The sequence below is a fragment of the Cryptosporidium sp. chipmunk genotype I genome, assembly GCF_004936735.1.
Source record: "Cryptosporidium sp. chipmunk genotype I strain 37763 chromosome Unknown contig_15, whole genome shotgun sequence".
In the NCBI taxonomy this organism is placed as follows: Eukaryota; Apicomplexa; class Conoidasida; order Eucoccidiorida; family Cryptosporidiidae; genus Cryptosporidium; species Cryptosporidium sp. chipmunk genotype I.
The window spans coordinates 207179-229439 of NW_027125583.1; the positions used below are offsets into that span (position 1 = coordinate 207179).

General features: G+C 37.3%; 13 protein-coding genes across 13 annotated transcripts; 7 read left to right on the forward strand and 6 right to left on the reverse strand.

Annotated features, from left to right (window-relative positions):
* Positions 1–111: 111 nt before the first annotated feature.
* ELE39_001023 (extracellular with a signal peptide and 9 EGF domains) lies at positions 112–1824 on the forward strand (the record flags this gene model as incomplete). Its single annotated transcript, XM_067343980.1, has 1 exon — positions 112–1824. The coding sequence occupies one exon, from the start codon at positions 112–114 to the stop codon at positions 1822–1824; it is 1713 nt and encodes a 570-aa protein (XP_067202781.1).
* Positions 1825–1895: 71 nt separating this feature from the next.
* On the reverse strand, positions 1896–2399 carry ELE39_001024 (DNA-directed RNA polymerase 2 subunit; the record flags this gene model as incomplete). Its single annotated transcript, XM_067343981.1, has 1 exon — positions 1896–2399. One exon carries the CDS (start codon positions 2397–2399, stop codon positions 1896–1898), a length of 504 nt encoding a protein of 167 aa, XP_067202782.1.
* Positions 2400–2972: 573 nt separating this feature from the next.
* ELE39_001025 (rrm domains) lies at positions 2973–6410 on the forward strand (the record flags this gene model as incomplete). The annotated part of the gene is made up of 1 exon (XM_067343982.1): positions 2973–6410. The coding sequence occupies one exon, from the start codon at positions 2973–2975 to the stop codon at positions 6408–6410; it is 3438 nt and encodes a 1145-aa protein (XP_067202783.1).
* A 138-nt stretch (positions 6411–6548) lies between these two features.
* On the reverse strand, positions 6549–8753 carry ELE39_001026 (membrane bound phosphatase with 3 transmembrane domains and a dual specificity phosphatase; the record flags this gene model as incomplete). The annotated part of the gene is made up of 1 exon (XM_067343983.1): positions 6549–8753. One exon carries the CDS (start codon positions 8751–8753, stop codon positions 6549–6551), a length of 2205 nt encoding a protein of 734 aa, XP_067202784.1.
* Positions 8754–9662: 909 nt separating this feature from the next.
* ELE39_001028 (transmembrane domains near N-terminus) lies at positions 9663–10538 on the forward strand (the record flags this gene model as incomplete). The annotated part of the gene is made up of 1 exon (XM_067343985.1): positions 9663–10538. The coding sequence occupies one exon, from the start codon at positions 9663–9665 to the stop codon at positions 10536–10538; it is 876 nt and encodes a 291-aa protein (XP_067202786.1).
* A 33-nt stretch (positions 10539–10571) lies between these two features.
* Positions 10572–11951, reverse strand: ELE39_001029 (uncharacterized protein; the record flags this gene model as incomplete). The annotated part of the gene is made up of 1 exon (XM_067343986.1): positions 10572–11951. One exon carries the CDS (start codon positions 11949–11951, stop codon positions 10572–10574), a length of 1380 nt encoding a protein of 459 aa, XP_067202787.1.
* Positions 11952–12285: 334 nt separating this feature from the next.
* Positions 12286–13068, reverse strand: ELE39_001030 (PRP38 pre-mRNA splicing factor family member; the record flags this gene model as incomplete). The annotated part of the gene is made up of 1 exon (XM_067343987.1): positions 12286–13068. One exon carries the CDS (start codon positions 13066–13068, stop codon positions 12286–12288), a length of 783 nt encoding a protein of 260 aa, XP_067202788.1.
* Positions 13069–13508: 440 nt separating this feature from the next.
* ELE39_001031 (uncharacterized protein) lies at positions 13509–14489 on the forward strand (the record flags this gene model as incomplete). The annotated part of the gene is made up of 1 exon (XM_067343988.1): positions 13509–14489. The coding sequence occupies one exon, from the start codon at positions 13509–13511 to the stop codon at positions 14487–14489; it is 981 nt and encodes a 326-aa protein (XP_067202789.1).
* A 180-nt stretch (positions 14490–14669) lies between these two features.
* Positions 14670–15188, reverse strand: ELE39_001032 (histamine-releasing factor; the record flags this gene model as incomplete). The annotated part of the gene is made up of 1 exon (XM_067343989.1): positions 14670–15188. The coding sequence occupies one exon, from the start codon at positions 15186–15188 to the stop codon at positions 14670–14672; it is 519 nt and encodes a 172-aa protein (XP_067202790.1).
* Positions 15189–15688: 500 nt separating this feature from the next.
* Positions 15689–16316, forward strand: ELE39_001033 (tetraphosphatase; the record flags this gene model as incomplete). Its single annotated transcript, XM_067343990.1, has 4 exons — positions 15689–15842; positions 15902–15941; positions 15997–16060; positions 16107–16316. The coding sequence occupies 4 exons, from the start codon at positions 15689–15691 to the stop codon at positions 16314–16316; spliced, it is 468 nt and encodes a 155-aa protein (XP_067202791.1).
* A 50-nt stretch (positions 16317–16366) lies between these two features.
* ELE39_001034 (uncharacterized protein) lies at positions 16367–17221 on the reverse strand (the record flags this gene model as incomplete). The annotated part of the gene is made up of 1 exon (XM_067343991.1): positions 16367–17221. One exon carries the CDS (start codon positions 17219–17221, stop codon positions 16367–16369), a length of 855 nt encoding a protein of 284 aa, XP_067202792.1.
* A 270-nt stretch (positions 17222–17491) lies between these two features.
* ELE39_001035 (uncharacterized protein) lies at positions 17492–17848 on the forward strand (the record flags this gene model as incomplete). The annotated part of the gene is made up of 1 exon (XM_067343992.1): positions 17492–17848. One exon carries the CDS (start codon positions 17492–17494, stop codon positions 17846–17848), a length of 357 nt encoding a protein of 118 aa, XP_067202793.1.
* A 1455-nt stretch (positions 17849–19303) lies between these two features.
* ELE39_001036 (uncharacterized protein) lies at positions 19304–22147 on the forward strand (the record flags this gene model as incomplete). Its single annotated transcript, XM_067343993.1, has 1 exon — positions 19304–22147. One exon carries the CDS (start codon positions 19304–19306, stop codon positions 22145–22147), a length of 2844 nt encoding a protein of 947 aa, XP_067202794.1.
* Between the last annotated feature and the right edge of the window lie 114 nt (positions 22148–22261).

Here is a 22261-nt window from a genome sequence, read left to right on the forward strand (position 1 = left end):
CTACGGGGTGAGAGGGAGAGAACAAAAAGTTATATGTTTGAAAATTTATGAATTAAAGATAGCAAAATGAATTTGGATAATATAAAGCATTTCCGTGTAATATGAAGAGAAATGATGTTTTTTATTTCTTATATTATTTGTATCTCTACATCGTTAGCACTTTTTGAAAAGGTAGATGGGTCTTTTTTGACAGGCAATGATGTTGCTACTGGAGCAGCAGCAAAACCGGTAGTAAAGGGTAATACAGGTAGTATTTTTGCAAACGCTAACAGCATGGATACAATATTGATGACAGCAAAAATACTTTCCACAGCTGATACCATTCAAAGATCAATTCAAAATGAAAACAGAGATCAGAGGGTAAGGGCGAGTGGAGCAGAAGTTGGTCAAGAGAGCCTTACCACTTTAAGAGGTCAGAATTCTACGAGGGAAAATTCGACTGAATCAGGGATCCACTATTGTAATATTGACAAAGATGGCCTTTGCTGTTTAATGCCTAATTACTGCTCAAAAGAAGCAACATGTAAGTCTGACATTGTCGGTCAACAAACTTATATTGACTATTTGAATGCACTCCCAAGATGTCAGTGTCTGCCAGGATTTATAGGAGATGGAAGAACCAAAGGTACAGGCTGTCAGAATGTGAACGAATGTTTAACGGGAGAGGCAAGATGTGAACAGTTATGCACGGATTACTCACCTGGATATGCTTGCAGCTGCAATATGGGATATAGACTCAATACTAAAGACATGAAATCCTGCATAGACATAGATGAATGTAAGGAGGGAAGTCATAACTGCAGTCATATTTGCGTTAATACACGAGGAAGTTTCCTTTGTGAATGCCCAAAAGGATATATCTTGGACAAGAACCAACAGGATTGCGTAGATATTGACGAGTGTAAAGAGAACTCAGGGCTTGGTGCATGCGAATTTGGCTGTAAGAATCTTCCAGGAGGGTTTGAGTGTCAATGCCCAATTGGTTACAGACTTGACAAAAAAACTCAAAAGTGTATTGACATTGATGAGTGTAAGGAAGAAAAGAATTTGTGCACAGGATTTGGTGAGGTTTGTTTTAATAAAAATGGCGGATTTGAGTGTAAATGCGGAAATGGATTCCAATATGATGAGACTGAAAAGGTCTGCAAAGATATAGATGAATGCCTATTTAATACCCATGATTGTAAAAAAGACTCAGTTTGCGTGAATGAAGATGGTAGCTTTTCTTGTAAATGTTTGGAGAAGGGATTCGGGTTCAATAATGAGAAAAGGATTTGTGAGGATATTGATGAGTGCTCTAACGGTGATTCTAAGTGCGACCAGCTTTGTTTCAATACTATAGGAGGCTATAAGTGTGGATGCTATAAAGGCTTCAGGTTGAATTTAACAGGACCCGAGGAGAACAGATTAGAAACACAATCCAGAGTTTGTGTGGATATAGATGAATGTTTGGAATCGCCAGAATTAACAGGATGCTCTCATGGATGCATAAACAAAAGAGGAGGCTTCCAGTGTACTTGCCCAAAAGGGTTTCAGTTAGGGGGGGATGGAAAAAGTTGCGAAGATATAGACGAATGTAGAATGCCCGAAAATCCTTGCGAGAATAATAGGCAATTTCCATGTTGTTTGAACACTTTGGGAGGATTCACATGTGTAGAGCAGGTAATAATTGGAGATCTGTTTAAGAGACATGAATGTCCTAAAGCCAATGGGAATTACATTAAAAGAGAAGGGCCTAGAACTGGAGATGTAGGCAATAGTAGTGGAATATTTAAATGGTTTAGACCAAATGCAGATACAGTGAAAAGATTGAAAACAAAATAAGTTAATTATAATTTATAAGTTCATAAGTAGTTTAGTAAATTGAGTAACAATAAAAAAAGTCTCAAATATGATCAGCCCTCTTTAATTGGCTGATAGTTATTATTCTCAGTTTCCTCCTTTTTGGGCTCAAACGAAATATTGTCTATATTGAAATATGGCCTATTAAAAATATTAGAGTGATCTTCACTGTAATCCATTTCATCGTCACTCTCTTTCCCTTCTTTAACCCATTCTCCACAGCTAACACAAACAAAGACGAGAGTCATGGCTTCTGAGCACACTCTCTCGGGGAGTTGAAAAAAGACGGCAACATTGTGACCACATCCTCTGCAATTCCACTCAAGAGTTCTTCCGAGGGTTGGATCCTGGTGCAAACCTCTGGCAACTAGAATATCTTCCTTTCCTTCATATTGATAGGTAATACAGTTTACGACGTTCTCTTCAGCATTGGTTGGATCGGCATAACTAAAATATTCGCAATTCCTGCAGGCATACAAAAGTTTCCTTCGCTCAATATCTTCTTTTGGGCATAGTATGTTATTGCATTCCGGACAAAATCTGATATCCCTTTCCATTTTTGCAGAATGGATGTTCTTATTACAGGGTTTTCAGCAATTTCAAGGTATGAAGTCCTAACCGATTCAAGCAGAACTTACTTGGCAGGAATAGAAGTGGGAAAATCTTGTCTAATTAATTAGGCCGGCAGCTCCCTCAGTCGATAGCTATATGAAGCTGAAGGAGAAAAAATTATGAAAAGAAATCACAGCTTAACCAACTTATTTTGTCAGAAAATTATTTTTGCAAAGACTTATTTGGACTATAAAAGATCGGGGTGTACCGCCAAAATATAATGGTACCACTTTTGGCGGTACACATTTTAGTGGGTTATGTATTTAAACCAACAGAAAAGTTCCAGGCGTTTGGTTGAGTAGAATTTAAAAGCAAAGTATATTATTTTGTAACGGAGATATTTGAAAGTGGTAGTTTTTTCAGTTTAATGCCTTGAAGTTGAGAGGGTCTACAAGGTATTAGCTACTAAGTTTCTGAATTGTACGAATCTTAAGGTAAATGTGATAGAATAAGAGAGTTGTGATGAGTAAATAAGAACAAGCCATTGAAATAATAGGAAGATTCTGAAAAAAATTAGGATGCAGAATTTGATAAAAAATATAGAACTGTATCCCACAATAGCGGACAACCATTTAAGATTTATAGAGTTAAACATTATGAATGAAGCAGACTCAGAAGAAGTAGAGCAGCTATATGAGGGTGCCCTTTCTGTGTGTGGACTACATCCTGCTGAGGGGCCAGTAATATGGAGTGAATACAGACGCTTTATAAGCCAACAAAACGAGAAGAACTTGACTTTAAGAGTGAGTAAAGTAAGAGACTTATTTTACAGGCAAATGTCTCTGCCTTTAAGTGGGTTGCCAGACCTCCTGGATGAATATAGGATTTGGGAGGAAGAGCTTCCAGCTGAAAGCAGGGAATCTTTTGATGTAGCAAGAGAACATTATTCGAGAGGCCAGCAGGAGTGGAGTTTAAGAAAACCATTAGAGATGAGAGTTCAGACTGATAACGTATCGAACTTACAAGAGTTGTTCGATGCCTGGATGCTCTATATTAACTTTGAAAAAGACAGAATGCTTTCAATTGACTATTCAAGCAACGCTGAGCCTCCTAAGGAGTCACATTCTGGTTGTAGTGGCTGCAATTCTTCAATTAAATATAGATTCGGCACTAAAGACTCCGTTATTATGGCCTATAGAAGAGCAATTGATGATTTAGGTTCAATAAGGATTGATCTTTGGTTGGAGTTTGCAAATTTTATCTCAACCACCACAAATTGTCCACATTTACTTTCTGCAGTATATGCTTCTTCACTTCAACATTTTTCTACCAACCCAAAGCTTTGGATGTTTTATCTTTCAGCCACTGCCGAGGCTATAAAAGATGTCACATCTCATTTTTGCCAATTTCATCATTTTTATGGACCTGGATGCAAAACCCGTTCTAGTGCTACTTGGTATCCAAAGAATTGCCAGATCTTCAAAATCACAAGCTTAAAAGAAATGCTCGAAATTGTTCTCGAAAATTATATGTCTGAACTTTCTCAGTCCCAAGAAATTTTTTCAAAGTCAAAACAAGATGCTCTCGAGCTATACTTTGTTGTCACCAGCTCACTTATTGATATTAACAAATCCCTTAAATCCCAGTCAGATGCCGCCAAAACATTTAACCATTTTGAAACTGAAAATAATGCATGCACTGTTGCATGTGGGCTGACACGTGAGGAAACGGTTGATATATTGGAATTGGAGAAATTAATATTTGCAAAGTTGGAGAAATTATATTTGAAAGGAGAGGAGTTGTTATTAGGTAATAATGTCGAATTGGTAGAAGGAGATGTTTGTAGGGTGGAAGAAGAGTTTCATGTTTTGGAGGAGTCAGCTATATTGTTCTATTCACGGTGGTTGGATTTTGAGCTGTTGAAATTACAGAATGTAAGAAAGGCGGCGGTTTATACTTTGGAAAAGTTTCTAGATAAAGAAGAGAAGAAAGTTCAGAATTTGTTGCCTATACTCATTTCTGTAATAAAGGGAAGGCTTACAAAACAAGATCAAATGGAGATAAGGCAAATTTTGATAACGAAATTTAGTGGATATCCTGAGAAAATCCAAGCAAAAGTTTTGAGTGAGTGGGAAAGCACTGAAAATTTTGTTAAATATAAAGATTATAACAAAAGGCAGCGTTTGGATATAGAGGGTGATCCGAGTGTATTATACTCTCCAAACATTGGAAAGATTCCGCTAGGGCTTTCCTCCTCGAGCTCAGAGGGAGTTCCGGCACAAGAAGCTTCTCACTCTGCCTTACCACTACCTGTTTTACATCAAGGTTCGATAGCTAATGTTGGCTCAAAAAGTTCAGGCTTAAGTTCTATTCCTAAGAACAATGATATTGAGGGTGAATTTGTATGCTTGAGTGAGATCAGACTTAGGAGAGATAAGAGGAGGGGCCGCAGAAACTTTACGGAAAGTGACTATGATACATCCAGTGAATGCTCTTCCGAAAGCAATAGTATTTCGGCTCTACTTGGGAGTTCAGGAACAAGCGGAGGAAGACAGTTTCTCAGAAATTTCACCCCTCCTGGGACTCCCAGCTACGCTATACAGAGAGTAATAGGCTCAGTGGCGCCTCAGAGTCATAATTTGAAGTCTCCTCGCTCTCCTACTGTCGCCTATGGATTCCAACAAACAGCTTCCAATTTGGATCAGCCGGGCTTGAGCTCGTTCACCCCCAAAGGAAATAATCTAATAAAATCGCCTGGATTGATTCCTCAAGATCTTGAAGCAAGAACGCAGTGCACTTGGGACGGAAGGGAAGCTATTGAACCTTCGATTGCCCCTCCTATACCACCTATACCTACTATATCTTCAATTTCATCAGTTTCATCAAATTCATCTCATTCTTCTTTCGGTACTAGGAAGTTTGAGAAGCCGATTTCCCAACTTGGTTCTGGAAGTGAGCAACAAATTTCGAATTCTGAGAGGATGGTTGACGGCCAAAATATGCCTCCACCCCCATATACTCCCAAAAAAAATAAGCTGGACAGTTCAAGTGGGAAAGGTGGGGTACAGCGGCAGTCCTCAATATCGGTATCTATGGCACCGTCTGCCTCTGAGGATTCTGACTTGAATTCAAGCTTAAATGAGGGTCTGAAAATATTCAAAGATTTTCCTTCAGATTGCTATGAGAGGGGGACTCTGTTTATAAGGTTTCCTCAGGATCAGGATATGGATGAAGAAAAACTTAGAAAAATTCTTTTTGATCATTTTCTCATTAAAATTAACCAGATAAGGATTGTCAGAGATTTTAAAGGAAAGCTTAAGGGCTTCGCATACGTTGATGTTGAGCCAGAAAAAGTTGATGACATAATGAAGAGTTCGGCAGAATTAAAGAAGTTGGAGGAAATAGGAATTCAGGCTTCAGTTTCCAACCCACCTAAATCCCAGGCTTCAAGAAAGAGCTTCTTCTCTAGGATGAATTTAAAGAACAAAAGACAGGTTAGAAGAAAGCAGGCACAGGATCAACAAGATTCCAGCGCAACTATTCTGATTAAGAATATCGACAAGAATTTGGACGAGAAGCAAGTTATTTCTCATTTCCAAGATTGTCTTGGACTCAAGGTTAAGAATATCAGCATTTCTAGAGACCAAAGCGGAGCATCGAGAGGATTTGCATTTATGGAGTTCTTCGATTCGGGGGATGCTCTTGCTGCTCATATGCTTAATGAATCAAAGTTGGGCTCAAATAATATTACTGTTAGCTCTTCTACACGCCCTCTAACATTTCCAAAGTCAGCAAATTCTGAGGTTGGCTTGATTGACTCCTTAAATGCCAGATTTGTTCCTAGAACTAAGAGTAAGCAGAAGCTTCCTCTTGGGCGTATAGGTGTTCGAGGCATAGAAACACTGGAGGCTGACGATTCTGCAGTTCCTGAAGACCTGGACTTGGGAAATCCACAGGAGGTAGTAAGTAAGGGTTCCTCCTTGACAAATGATGATTTTAGAAAACTATTTCTATAAATAGCAAGGACTAAGAGAGAAATCACAACTTAAGTTAATTAGAAACTCGAAATGTATATATTACAAGAGTAGATATTAGTTAGATAACTTTAATATATAAATTACGCTTGAAAAAAGTTCTATTCCTAGATTGCCTGTTCATTTATATTGAAAGGTGATGTCTATGCAAACATTTTCGAAATTTGATGATCTAACATCAATTTCTTTCTTATACTTGAGTGAAATTGAAAGAAAGCAATCCCGGATCAACCAAATCTTGGCGGAAGCATCCCACTCCAGAAAAAATGTCCAAAGGTTGGAATGGTTGGAGGTATGTATAAGAGCAGGATGAAGCCAAAAGTGGGCCAAGGCAAAAGAAGAATTCGAGAAACTGCGTCTAGAGGCACCCCACTCATTAATCTTCTTAATTGGAAATTCAACAATATCTTTATAAGGTGAGTTCATTGCTGTAATTACATTATTAGAAAACTCCTTTTTGCGTTCCGGGTTTGAGAAGTCTATGAGAGAGATACTTCGGAGCATATGGGCATTTTCTTCCTCTTCTCCAGTTGACCTGAAGCTTTCAATAGGATCATAAAGCAAAGAGTTCATTTCAGTAGGCTCTGAATCAACTTCACTTCTCTGATGCAGGGAGTTTGGAGAAAAGGAATGTTTTTGCAGATGCCTCTGAGGAGATTCGTAGCCAAAAATTTTAATAACGAACTCTCTCTCAATCCAAGGTTTCGGGCGGTCATGAGAAGCTCTAGAGACGATATCGGGTGAAAATGGTTTAGTTCTAAGGCTTGAGACAAGCTGCTCAATTTGCGTTCTAGCAGAAAGTATGAGTTGGCTTTGATCTTGACCAAAATAACTCTCAGCTTGTTTATTAGAATCAGATTCAAGTAAAAAAAGCTGATATCCTTCTCCTTTTGAATATAAAGACTGATTTAAATGGACACCAGTATGACGTGGATTCCAATCGAAGTTTGTAGTTAAGCCACTATAAAGGTACTCAGCATCTCGATTATACTCAGAATGGAGACAAATTCTCCATTCAAAAATATCACTCATTTCCTTTTCCTTGTTTGTTACAACAATGGAGACTGGAAAAACATGGATAGGATAAGTCAAACATTGTGGAAGATAGATGCAGTGGTCTCTAAGTAGTTCGGAAATTTTCCAATGCCTCTTTTCGCACTTTTGATTGACTCTTCTCAGCTCAGAATTGCAAATGTTCCAGAAGTATCCAGACCGGAAGCCTCTTTGGAGATCTTCCCAAAAGAAGTTTGAGCCTCGTTTAATAACTGATTCTGGGAAGGCGTGTCTAAGAAGGAAGTAAAAGTAATGAACAAATCTAATTTGGGATGGATTTTTGATTGTTTTGATGCAGCCTGGAATACTGAGATCGGTTCTTCTATTAGAGTAGTACTCAAGAGCTTCTTCTAAGCTTGAACATAGTTTTGAATATAGTAACCAAGCAACTACAACTATTCCAGTTCTACCTTTACCACCTTTACAGTGGATTGCCACCACATTCTTACGGTCACTTACCAAGTAGTTGAGGACAAGGAAGCAAATAATAAAGAGCGATCCTAGAGTAGGAACTTGATGGTCTGGAAATGGACAAGAAACAATACTATGAAAATAGCTGAGAGAGTAGTGTTCACGTTCATTACAGAGATTAATAATCATATGGTTACGGGGATACTTTGTCATGAAAAATGTCGAAACCTCTTCAATGGGATTTCTGTAAATGGCTTCAATATTAATTGCTGGGAGTCCCATAGCAATCACTTTGTCAGTAATATATACTAAGTCCAAACAATATTCTCCATTTGTATAGAAACGCTTATTTTGACCAACTTGTTTTCGAAGAAAAATAGAAAGACGTTTCCAGTTAACCGTATAGCCAAGAATTTTACCAAATCCGGCAATATCTGTATTAAGACCAGTGATGCTTGACATTCCAATGGCTATGTTTAGAAACAGTTCGACAGAATTTCTCATAATAATAGTCTCATCCTTTAAATTACCTGAAACTCCATATTTTGCCCTTAGAAGTTTACAAATATATACCAAAATAACCAGTGAATCATAAATACAGTAAACTGAAATGATTATTCCAATAGGAAAGTATATCTCTCGACAAAACCTATTTACATTCGAATTTTGTGCTTTGTTAATAAAAACTACCAAAAAAATTGCCATATGCAAAATACATAAAAAAATAATAATCCAGTGGACTATCGGTGAACTTGCAGCCCTAGATACTCTATTCAGAAATGCACCTACCCTTGAACTCGTACCATGGTCATCAACCTTGTTTTGCTCAAGTAAGCAAAGTAAGTCTACACCATTCCTCATTTTATTTTTGATTTGCTTTGCTTGCTTAATGCCAAGTATCCAGGTGTTCGTATTCACTTGTCCTCATTATATGCTCTTTAGGTATTCCAATTTTCTTCCAACCCTAAGTCTTGTAATTTTTATAATAAACACGTCTATTGAGTTTTTTCAAACAAAATTATATTCTAATTGACAGGATGCCGCCTAGCACATTTTTTTATGCATGCGCAGTAATTATATACCGGTGGGAAATATTTGTGGGGAGAATGAAAAGAGTCTACAAATATTTATATGATATTGCTATGATTTTATGTGTTCAAAAAAAAAAATTTGAAAAAAAGTTATACTTCAAGGACATTAATCTCCTACAGATTTAATATATCCAAAGTATAAGCACCCTAATCTCGTTTCTCATTAACGATCTTGCTCATTAAGAACTATTTTGTTCTTGATTAAAAAAAAAAAAAACTAGCAAGGGCTAAAAACTTGCATTAGTGATGTGTTTGGAGACACTGCCTCAAAGCTTTGTTTTTTAAAAGACTTAATAGTCTCCTCCCAAGACTATATTTTGAGAAGAACTCTAAACAAAATGAGTTCCTTGCTCCTGTGAATGTTTTAGGTTGCCTTCTGTGATATCACATAAACGAGCAGTCTTGCACTATAATTATAATTTGCAGTATTTTTTGGCGCCAGTTTACATAACTTTTATGAAATTATTAGTCCTCATTGAAAAAAATATGGTCAAATGGGCGGGAACTTCAGAATGTGATATATTGTTTAAGTGGGGAAATAATGTAATATATAGTTAAATTTTTCTCTTTTTTCTTGCCATTAGGAGTTAAATTATAACATAGTTTTCTTTCGAGTTAACGCAAAAAACAAGTCAAGTTTAATTAGCAGGAAGTTGTTGGGGTTTACAGATAAGGAGTAATGACAGGTAGCAATCCATATGGAGGCTACGACTTGGTGATAAGGGAATTTGATCCTTCTGATAGCGATGGAGTTAGGCGAGTGTGTTTCAAGCACTTTCGTTCCTTGACGTTTCCGTCAGTTTTCTTTTACTTAAGTCAGCACCTGGCAGACATGATAGCCTTGCTGGTGATTGGAAAAGTCTTTATGGACTTCAAGCAATTAATTTCAATGCTGGTTTTATTTTGTGTCTATTTGACAGGTAGATCTATATGGGAGGTTGAAACTTATATTAGGAACTGTTGTACAGACTTGAGAAACGTACATGAACTTTATATGATTTCCCCAGGGTATCATTTTTGGGTTGCAGAGCTTGTCAAAAGGAGAAGCTCCATTAGAAAGAGAAGGAGTATGGTTTTTGGGAGTGGCGGCGGAAGTAATTCGAGAGCAGAGGGCCTTGAACAAAATGATAACATTTCAAAGACTCTTGAGTGTGAAGATACTCCAAGTAATAGGATGGAAGGAGGCGAATCCATCCTAGTTGGATGTGTCGGTCTAGCCCCATATAGAGATGATCCCAAGATAGGCCGACTTGTTAGGCTAGTCGTTGGGGTTGAAAGCAGGAGAATGAGAATAGGAACAAGATTGTTAGCTCAGATGGAAAATTTTGCAAAGGAATATGGATATAAAGAAATTCACTTATACACAAACAATTTGAGTACTTCACCGATTAAATTTATTAGCCAACATGGGTATCAACTTGTTCAGGTAATCAGCAGAGGACTTATGAGAGGTGACTTGTTGCTGTGGAGAAAGTCCTTCGAAAAAAGCGGTTCCGATAATTCCTACTTGAATAATGAAAGGAACAGTGTAGGAGAAAGAGTTATTTTAGATTAAATAGTTTAGGTATAAAACATAAAATGACTTTAATTAAGAAATAGAGTCCAATAGAGACTCCATATTCAGGTTTAAATTAAATTCCTCGAGTATCATGCAATTACTATATTTGGTTTCAGTGATAAACTCAATGCATTTAAAGAATATATAGTCGGAGCTATCCAGTTTACAGGAAAATTTGTCTTGAGTACTGACATTTGATAATTCAAACATAATATCCTTAGGTTTGCTACGGATATTGTCACAAATTCTAGGCGGATATCTGGATAATATTAGATTCAAGAGATTAAGTACGTTCTCTTCTTCAAACTTGACTTTGACAAAAACAAATCCGAATTCATTCATTAGGATTTTCTGGTCATTATCTAAAGATAGATTTTTAGTAAGTGTTTCCGAGCAATTTACTTTCCCAATTAGAACTTTGTCCTTAGTATATAATTCGTTTTTTTCATTTATATTCAGTCTGAAGGTAAGGGTATTATCATCAATTTCTCTGTCCTTGCAATCGTTGAATGACTCAATCTGTCTATCCCTCCATATCAGCCAGTTTTGCTTAGGGACTGTGCAACATTCTTGGCATTGGAGATGTGAATCGTCGCAGTCTTTCTCAGTATCGTACATGGAATCTTTTCTCACAAACACTAAATAGTCAAAATCTGATGAAGAGCTACGAATTTGGTCTTTAATTTTACAAATATGTAACAGATTGTCTTTGGACAAAGGGAAGTACTTTCCCAACTGTATTCGAATGCTCGGAATAATTTTGGGACCTAGTTCTGATATCATGCAAATATCGGTACTATCTATAGTTTTATTAATGACTCCAGACTCCTCAATCCTACAAGATAGGAAATGCAATCTACATTCGGTTGTGGAAATGCATATATTCAAATTGTTCCAAACAATTAAATCATTGCAATAAAAAGTATTCTGGTCTTGGTTATATATTCCATCAATTATAGTCAATCCAGCATGAACAAATGGGGTATTCTTGACAGTAAACATCCTCCATCCATTTTGATTTCTTAGCTCACAGTATCCATTCCCTTGAATTAACATACTCCTGCTTCCTCTATAAATTGGAAGTAAAAGCCAATCTTGGGGGTTTTCTTGCATGTATTTGTACCCTTCGGAGAACTTAGACAACCATACATACTCTATTAGTTCTTTAGACCAAGCTCTTGAAAGCTTCCAATCTTTTATAAACTTTGAATAAACTATTTTACTTTTACCTTTGGGCTTGAAACGCTCTTTATCTTCTGTCCTCTGAAATTTAAGAAACTCTTGTCTCCTTTCCATTCTCAGCTTCTCCAACATTCCCTTAAGCTTCCTGTCTATAGAGGACATATCAGAAGGCTTTGCCTTTATAAACCCATGATTGAGTTTGTAGTAACTACTATAAGTTGAATTCATCCTAAAAACAACTAGAAAGCTCCCTTTGCTATAAAAAATCCTGAAAACCCAAAGCTTTGAAGAAACTCATCTAATTTGAAACCTATTAGACTTCCAATAAGTTTTTGTATTTTGTTTAAAATCTACCTTTAGGGTTTTGGCGCCAAATGGCTTAGATGCATGTAAATTCCTAGTAAGTTTCTTTAATTAAGCTTAATGAGCAAAAGTGGAAAAAATCAAAAAAGTTAAGGGGTTTGTTAGTGAAACAAAACTACGGAGGTCTAATTTTTATACTGTATATTGTAGATTTTTGAATATCTTGAAAAAGATTTTGAAAACCTAGAGATGAAAATGGCTATTTTAGTGGCTTTAGGCCTAGTTTCTTTCTGTATGCATTCCACTGTTCTACAGACAAACTTAACTCATTTTTAAAAGAATATTTGGAAATGTTGCTGACCTCCTGCCCAGTTAAAGCGTTTGCATCACTATCTCTTTCAGATGATACAGAAGGAGACCTGGAGAGTGATTTTCTCCGCTTCCTGCAGGATTCATCTTCTGCCTGAGTAACTGGAGAAGGGTCTCTAGAGTTAGAAGGAACATATTCAAGCTTTGATTCCCTTGGAAACTTTAAGTGGCCCTGCTTAACCAAGACTGCTCTTTTATGAATATAAGGAAAATCTAAGTCCAAAAACTTTTTTTCACAGAGACATATCTCAACTAGCTCATCTAAGTGAATAATGTCAAAAGATCCATCCAAATTACGAATCCGAATCCTTCTAAAGTCTTGATACAAATGCTCTATAGAATTATGTATAACAATCGAAGATTCAGTGAGTCTAAGATAGACTATTCCCAATGCAGTCAAATATTTGAACCTTGGGTTGTTAATATATTCTAAGACGATTTCTGTGCTGGGCCTAATTTGCAAAAGCTTTACTAATAAGCACAGAAATGGAGTTGCTTTTCTATCGCCACCATAAGTTGTTCCAATATAATCTAGCAAAACAGCCTTGTCCAGAATAGTTTCACTGTCCAAAGCAAAGCATTCTCCCTTCCAGTAAATACTTGAAAACACACGATCTCTAATGATTGAGCTTACTGAAAACAATTTATGATGACTGTTTTGCTCATTTCTCATCGTATTTTATGTGCAGTAAAAGAGTTTGGCACTATCGTTGAACCAAAGTTCAGCATTATTAAGGAAATGTATTATTCTTCACCAGAAATTTTAAACTTGTGCTTTTCATCCAACCCTGCCCTAAATTGTTTGTCGCCCAAATGGCCACTTAGCCCGCCAAAATGTGTAATTGGTAAAAGTTAGATCCAGAATATAAGTTAATATTAAATGATGGAAAGAATGCAAATTAACTAATAGGTATTATTCGGCAACTAAAGATCTCAGTAGGCTGTTGTAGATTTAATATTTCTCAATTGTCACAGAAGTTAATTATTCGCAACTCATGTCAAACTAGACATATATTATGTATACGTCTAGAATCAGAAAAAAATGTGAGCAATTGAGAATAACTTGCCATAAAAATAAATGGGAACTCTCAGAAAAAGGAGTGGAATTGTATAATGGCATCAAGGAAGCAAGAAGAAGTTCTTGTAATTTATATTAAGTCAGTAATTCAACTAGTATGTTCACTGTGTGTAATTATAACCATTTTTAACAGGGACTGGATTTCAGGGCAAAACACAATTTCTGAATTCTCTGTAGTTGGACTTTTGGATGAATTCTGTATAAGAAGCTCTGTTTTGCCGCTTTCAAGTCACTCATGGAAGAAATCTATTGTGGGAAAAAGCTTTAATTTGAGTGAATCAGAGAAATCTCCTTCTCAAGCCAGAAAAAGTAATCATAATATTGAAAATAATTTAGGGAAAGTGCTAGACTCTGAGACTGTATATGGTTCAATTTTAAGGCATAAAAAGCTCTCTCGCCAGAATAACTTGAATTTGGATGCAGAAAAGGTTAATAAGATATTTCAGCAAACATTACCAAGTGAAAATGGTGATGTTTCTAGTTTAAAAGAAAATGAAGGCAGATTGAATAACGGGGAATCAAAAAAGAGTGGTTTTTATTTGTCCTCTTTTGATCAGGTTCAATACTGTATTAGCCATAAAAGTAATAGGTTGGTAAAAAACTGGTATATTCATCCAAATTGTTTAAGCTATTTGGTTTTGTTGATTGTTATAGTTTCGGTCATTTTTAGCTTAAGCTTGATTAAGACGAAGAATAAATGGTCTCCATACGAATTATTAATACCATTTCTAGACTTTGTAGTTTTCTCAATATCTTTGCTAAACCTAGCACAAATTCTTCATGTTTTAACTCCACTATTAACTTATCTACAGAAACAAAACTTCATGGCATTCTTTTCCACCAACTTCTTTATACTTTCAGGTTCTATTGGAGGATTTTTCATCATCTTTTCCCTATCAATAGGAATAATCCACTACAGATACGAAACATTTACAAATCTAAAAAGATTTGAAGATCATATTGAAAACATACAGTCTTTCAGCTCGTTCATACATTTGATTTCGAACAGCAACTAATAACAATAGTTTCAATTTAAAAAAGATTCAATGAGCAAAAAGAATCAACTTACAACTCAATGGCTAAATTCAGGAAAAACTAAATCCGTAATATGCTACAAAACTATTGGTGCTGTCCTGTATTGGATATAAACGGCCATTGAGATAGAAGAACAGACTAATTAAATCAAATCTACCAACTTAGTATCTTTCCTCATTCAAAGCATCCTTGAAGTAGATAAATCTGGGAGCAAGGTCGCCATCTTCATAGTAACCGTAGATGATGATTCCTTCGCAATCTAGAGATGGGCCCAAGTAAAACTCCAAGTCATCAAATCTCTCCAATAAGTATTTAACAAAAGTCTGAGCGTTCTTCATGAAAGTCTCAACTCTATCAGGGTTTGACTTTTCCATAGTCTCCTTGATTCTTGCCAAATAAGTTTTGATGTAAGTCATATACTCCTTCTTAGTGAATGGAGTTGACTCTAACTTGAAGGCGTCAATGATGTCATTTACTGTTTCGACGTCAGTATCAACAACCTCAGCTTCTCCCTCTTCAGTATTATGGGCAATTCCAAAATCTTCAGCAGACTTTTGGACTCTCTTACTCTGTACCTCAAATGCAATGTCGTCAAACTCAGCCTTTCCAAATGGAGAGGATTGTTTGTAAGAGTCAGACATGACCTCGTCTCCTGTGAAAATGCATTTGTAGACCTTCATATTTCCAAATTAACCTTTAAATATCCAAAAGCTGATAGGCGGAAAAAACAAGCAAAACAATATGCTGAAAAAGCTGCCCTTAATATCAATCAGGGAAAATTGATTCAACTGGGTGGGTATTCAATTATGTTTTAAAAAATATTTTACGTATACATCTACTAGGTACTTTATAGTAATGAATAAACAATTTAATTAATTGTCATTTCTTTCTTGAATATTAAATTTTTCGCGCCATAAAATAGTTCTTAATTAAATATCAATTTTGCTCGTTTTCATTTAACTTTAAAAAAATGTAATTAGTGGCCAATGTGGGCGCGCAATTTTGGGCGGTATGTGGGCCTGAATTTTGTTGACATTGTGTGAACGGCAATAAAAGGTTAAAGTAGTTGAAAAGTAGTAGTAGGTATCATTATTGAAGAAAGATTTAAGGGCAAGAAAAGCTTATTAAAATATTTGCAGCTCAACTTACTGATTTCAAGGGTTTAATTGACAAATGTAATATGATTAGGGGAAATACGGAATGGACAACCTTGGCAGCTGGAATTATACTTTTCAAGAGCAACATAGTAAAAAATGAGTCAGGGGAAGAAATAATTGAACCAAATTTCTTATTGCTCAAATGCTCAAAGAACTTTCATTGGAGTCCTCCAAAGGGTAAGAATTAATAAAGACTAATAATTTTAAACAGTTAACTAAAATTAAAGGAATTTCAGAGAATGATGAAGAAAACGACTTATTAAGGACTGCGTTCAGGTAAGAAGTAAAAAAAGTTACTTTAAGCTCTTTTTGACAGAAAAACACTTTTTAGAGAAACTCTGGAAGAAACGGGAATAGATCCAAAGCAAATTAAGCTCTACAATAACTTTGTAAAGGTATGGAAAAAGCAACTTTTCACTATTTTGAAATATGAATTCTCAGGAAATACATTATGAAGCCTGGAATAAGAAAAAAACAGTGGTTTACTATTTAGGAGAATGTAAAAATGATACAAAAATAGTGATATCACATGAACACAGTGAATATAAATGGGCAAATATTAGCCAAGTAAGACAACTAGTAGAATTTGAATCACTAATTCAAATATTTAATGATGCATTTGAAAGGATAGTGAGGGAGAAGAAGCTTTAAATATAGTGAGCAAAAGCTCAAAAGTAGATTAGTGATATATTTAATCTGTGCTATCTTCTTCCACGATTAGAAACGCGTCCCTTTCTACTATTTCTTGTGGATACCCCAATTTCTGTGTGGCTGTCCACAATGGAAGAATTTTCTGATTTGTATTCGCCTTTATAGTTCACTCCATTTGCATTGGCTTCTGCGCTATTTACATCATTACTTACGCCTCCAATGTCCTTATTAGCGCATCTTCTCCCTCTGGTATTTGCTTCAGAGGATGGATGTATGTTTGGCTCAGGAGATTGTGCTGGTGACATAACAAAATGCCCATGCGAATGTTCTGAGTTTTTTCTCAAAACCAAAAATGTGCGAATAACATCAACAGGGTTAATTTCAAAGTTACTGAAATGTTCATTAATTTTCTTGGAAATCGTAGCCTTGTCCTGGGTTAAATCAATTTCATCAGCTTGTTTATCGTGGAAAAATGATTTGTAGCGTCTGTAGAAACCTTCCTCAAATACAGAAAAGTCGATCTTCGAAAGATGTTTGCTTCTACCCTTATTCTCTGGACAAGTAACATCCTCCATTTCTGTACCTTCCTTATTTTCATCCTGTTTTTCACCCTTTAGTGTACTCCCGATTTTTGAATTCGAAATGTTTGAATTTTCCGTACATCCAGCCTCTTCTAGAGATCCGCCCACGCTCTTACTTGGCTCCTCCTCAACTACATACTGAGATGTCAGCTTCTCCGTATAATCTGTCCCCTTTGTTAATGTTACATTCTCCTCCCCAATAACCTGCCCTTTAACTATCGTTTCCTCTGGATTATCAATATCATACACTTTCACCACCTCTTCCAAGTTCATCGGGCAAGCTAGGTCAGATGTATTTGTTGTGTCAATTCCCTCGTCCTCCATCATCCTGGTCTTTTTATAACAGTGTTTTTTCTCTCTTTCTTTATCTCTATCCTTTTTTTTGCTTGTATTGTGATCAAATAATTAGCACGAAATGGCGCTAGAATCTCCCTTAATAGTGGCTATTTCAAAAATGACGGTATAGGCACTCAGTTAAGCATGTTTTAGCGGCAAAAATTGTTCTGAGTGTAATACAAAGAAATACAAGCTAATTTATTTTTTCAATCGGGAGAAATCTCCATTAGATAAAATCTTATGATTTAGCTCTCAATCATGAATCCAATCACTATTGAAGACCTATCAGAGATTGATGACGATAATATCAGACAGCTTGCTGAGATTATCATCAAGGGAGATTTTAATGAGCCATCAGAGTCGAAATATATTAACGAAATCCTAAATTCTACAAGAGAACAACTTAATCAGAAGGTTCAAAATCTTAGCCAAAGCATTAAGGAAAAAAATAAGAAACTCCAAGAAATGACCGACGAGCTCCAGTTTATGAACATTAGTCTACAACAGCTCAACTCGCCCAAAGCTCTTAAAAAAATGACGCTAAAGGAGCTTAAACAGCACTGCTCATCCCTCAGATCTATTATGAACAGCTACATTGACTCTTTCAATCAATAGAGCCCCACACTTCAGGCTTCATCTCTATTTATAGCGCTATACAAATAACTCAAATACTAATCTATTCATTCCTTTCAGTTCCCTGTTATCTCACAACCATACATTAGAAAAGCCAACAGATACTAAGCGTTGTACCTATATTATATTTCGTTATCTAGGAATCTAACTACCTTTATTTTTCTCACAGCTCTACCTATATCATGTAAAAATATTGCCCCTTCATTTTCTTTATCTGATAATATTAATGTCAAACCAGGCGGCACGTATGATCACGAATGTGGCGCCACATTCGTGATCCAGGCTATTTAAATTATTTGCCATAGATACCTTTTAGTACGAGGCGAAAAAGCTTGGATAAAAATTAAGTTTCAAGGAAAATTTTAATTTTTGCCTGATTTGCTTTACTGCCCATTATTCTGAAATTTTAAATTTATTTTTAGGCGGATTTTGCTTACTTGATATGAAATTTATTTTATGTTTTTTAATAGGAGTGTCTAAATAGAGCTACAAAAAACCTTAGTTATAAGTAACACAGTCTTAAATTAATTTTAGTCAGTAAAACGTCACGTCTCACAGCCCTAGGTACTCCATTCGACAAATTTCCAGTCAGAAGTGTCTATTTAGAGCAAAATGAGGGTTCATAAAATGTAGACAGTACAGATCATCATTCCGGGATTTAAAGTGGATACAGTATCCCCACGCAAATAGGACACAAAGTTATTTATTGGAGTGATTAGGCGTATATCAAATAAGTAAATATTAATTTCTATACGTAACAGTCTATGGATATTTGACTAGTATAGTATCTGTTTCTTCCTCAGGTTACAATTGACCCCTCCAATAACTGTTCAATAAGAACTGGATCCGAGGGGATAATATGTGACAATCAACTTTTTGACAGGATGACTGAATAATTGGTATTAAATGAGTAACAGATCATTTTCTAGTTGAAGTTGCATAATCCAATGTATTAATTCTGTTTTCGATTGAAAACATTTTATAGAACTGAACCAAGAAGCTCTACTATTGTTAAATTTACTTGCTAATAACTTAATTGTTGATGCCTTTTTAACGCATTACTCCTTAAGGTGAGTCTTTCAAAATTTCACAAACTTAGTTTTATTAAGAACTCATGTAACTTGGTTACTTCTCTATCTCACAGAACCTAACGTAAGTAAAAATTTTGACTTTTTATCGCTCCAGTTTGTGGTTATTTAAACATCTGGTTTATTTATCATTGTTTTTATACTAAGAATCCCAATAGTTTTATATTGTGATTTTTGTAACAATTTATTGCTTTAATACAATATTTATTTTGAGGAGGGTATTGTAGACTAGGGCTAGAGAAAAGGCTTTCATTGATTTAGAAGTTAACTTTGAAAGAAGAGAACAAGTATTATTCTACCAGCCTTGGCGGACCAGAATTAAACGTTGTTTGTTTTTGTCTAAGAAACGATGTCTTTTTCAGAAGAAGTTAAAGTATCTGAACCCAGCACCAAAGCCTCAGCTGTTAGCCATGAACCTCTAGCTAAAGATGAGGTATCTCAGACCCAGATAAAATCAACAAACAAAGCAAAGAATTCTCTATTGGAACTTGACCCAGAGATTGTAGAGAATTCTACAAACCAGATCGAAAATGGGTCTGGTAACGTAGTCATTACACCGACGGGAGTCAGCAAAACCAGCTCCATCGACGACATCACAACATGTACAACCAGCAGTGACATTTCAACCCCGATGGAGCTCAGTCTGACGTCAAAAAGACCGAGAGCCGAGACGTCCTTCTCTGACAAACTCGATTCCGACACCCTGGAGCCAACAATAAAGGCACAGAGCCTAGACCCCTCGATTGGAATTGTATCCAAGGGTGAGAACCAAATCCAAAGCTCATTTATCCAGGACCATGACCTAACTTCTACTGTGGCCTCATCTCCAGCCCCTAACAACATTGTGTTCAAACGCATTAATACTTCAGGGAATGGAGTTGAGATAAATAATCGCACAGAATCAAATTCCACAGAAGTAATTCCCACGTCTGAAGCATCTAAATCTACAACAGCATCTGCGTCACCTTTGAACCAGAACCAGGGCTGTAAAGATGAACTGAATTCCGGTGTTTGTATGGGAACCAAACAACCTGCCCTACTCTCATCCAAACAACTATTCGATGAGTTAGTTCAATTGGCTACAGCTTCACCAGCGACTGGAGCTGGTGGCATTGCTCTTATGAGCCCGCAGCAACTGGCATCCTTAGATAATGGAGTTCTTCAACAATCATTGCAAAACTTTGGATTGTTAATGAGCACAGGTTTGGGGGTACCGTCACTGGGTGTTACGGGAAACACGACTCCAATTAAGGTCCAGTCTCCATCGGTTTCCACAAGTCAGCTAATCGGAGGAGCTATCGGCTCATCCTCGGTTGGGGATTCGTACCAGCAGTCAACATCTGCAAGTACTACAGCATCTGCATCAACAGTCACATCATCCTCAGCCTCTCCTTTAACCTCCCCAATCAACCTTTCATCTGGGTCAGCAACCCATGGCACCACTAATCAAATCCCAGGAATAGTTGCTCAGAGTCAGAATCTAGCTCAGAATCAGTTCATCTCTCAACTAATAGCAAATCCAATTTTCCAGTCTCAGGCTATAGCCAACCAAAGCTCCCAAAACTTAAATAGGATGGTTTCGGCGGCATTTGGAGTTGGGTCTTCACAAGCTACTTCTTCTGCCTCCTCCCCCTTCGGTTGGCCATCCGGAGGATCAGCTACTACCCAGGGGTTTTGCCCAGCGAATAATCAACCAGGAATGGCTAACTTTGCCGCTCTTCTAGCTGCAGCAAACTCACAACTACACAGTCATGCTACATTCCCTGTGGCGTTTCCCACACCTGTGAACAGAAGTATTGGTAGTGGATCGAACCCGATTCTTATGCCCATGCAATCTGCAACCCCCTCTGATGGATCTGCTTTCGAGGGAGCCCAGACATCCACTACTGCAAGTACAGCAACACCTAGTGAGGCCGGTACATACCCCTCTACAATTGGACAGCAGAATGATTCCTTACTTAGACTAGGCTCAGGGCTTCCTCAGAACTCTTCAGGAACTCCCTGCATTTCACCTTTCTGGCATACAAACCCTGCTCTATTGGCATCTGCTGCCTCTTTGATAGGCTCTGGAGATTTATCCCAAACCATGGCTCTATTAAATGCTAACCCCTTAAACCTACAGCCCTTTGTTCAGGCACAAACCCCACAACCAACCAATACAAATAACCCAAATCCTGATGAGGAAGGTGCCAATAGAACCCAACAAAACTGTCTTTCACTCTTGGCATCTTTGCAGCAACCAAGCTTTGATTTCTCTTCGCTTTCTACTTCAAGTCCAGCCACTCTAGCCGTTCTCGCCAGCGCTGCAACAAATGCACAGCTTTCTTCCAGTGCTCAGACACAACCGGAGAGTGAAAGCGCTGCTTCCAAACCGGTGACTAAAGTTGCGAATAGTGGGAGAGCCTCTCATGGCTCGGGTTCCAGAGCTTTAAACGCAAGCTCTTCGGTTACTGCTGCTGCTGCTGCCCTCGACCATCTGGATGTAGATTGGGATAGTGTTGGGCTTAGAGAGGCAGAGCTAGCTGCAATGGAAATTTGTAAAACTGCAAGCACTCTTTTCGAGACTACTGATGGAACAACTCCAGTACCCAGTTCCCCGGCTGCCGTAGGAGAAGCAGTACTTACTGCAGCACAACTCACTATCTCTGCTAGAGCAATGCTAAAGTTTGTTAAGGGTCTGACCCCCACCCAGCTTGGTATCAACTGGCATGCATGCACCCAAAGGTTTTGCGTAACCTACACAACTAGGGATGAACAGAACCCCCGGAGTTGGACTCTAGGTGCATACTCAAACGGCAAACTACACTATAAGTACTTTGGGCCAAGATCCTGGACAGTTATGGGTCTAAAAGAGGCCTTAAGAAAAGCCTTTAAGGCTAGAACTTCCCTACTTCTTGGTCAGGGAATCATTGAGGAGCCAGAGGACACAGGGCTAAGCAAGGAAGAGTTGACATATCATGCGAGGCAATTGCTCCAACAACTTAGGGACTCACTTGGAGTCAAGAAGGGTAATGTTCATAAGGGCCTCTACATTTCTTGGCATCCCAAAACAAGGAGATTTGTTGTAGCTCTAAAATCTTGTGAGAGTGGTAAAACTATCTACAAGTACTTTTCTCCAAAGGAGAGGTCAATAAAGGGAATAAAAACTGCTCTTCTTGACGCTCATCAAATGGTCGTTGCTGCTTGCCAGTAATTAATTCCTAAGCCTGGTGTTTCCCGCTGTTTTTTCACTCAGAAAAGTTCGGAGTAGCGTGAATATTCTAAACGGTTTTTATAAGCCTCTTGGTGGCGAGATGGCGCCTACATG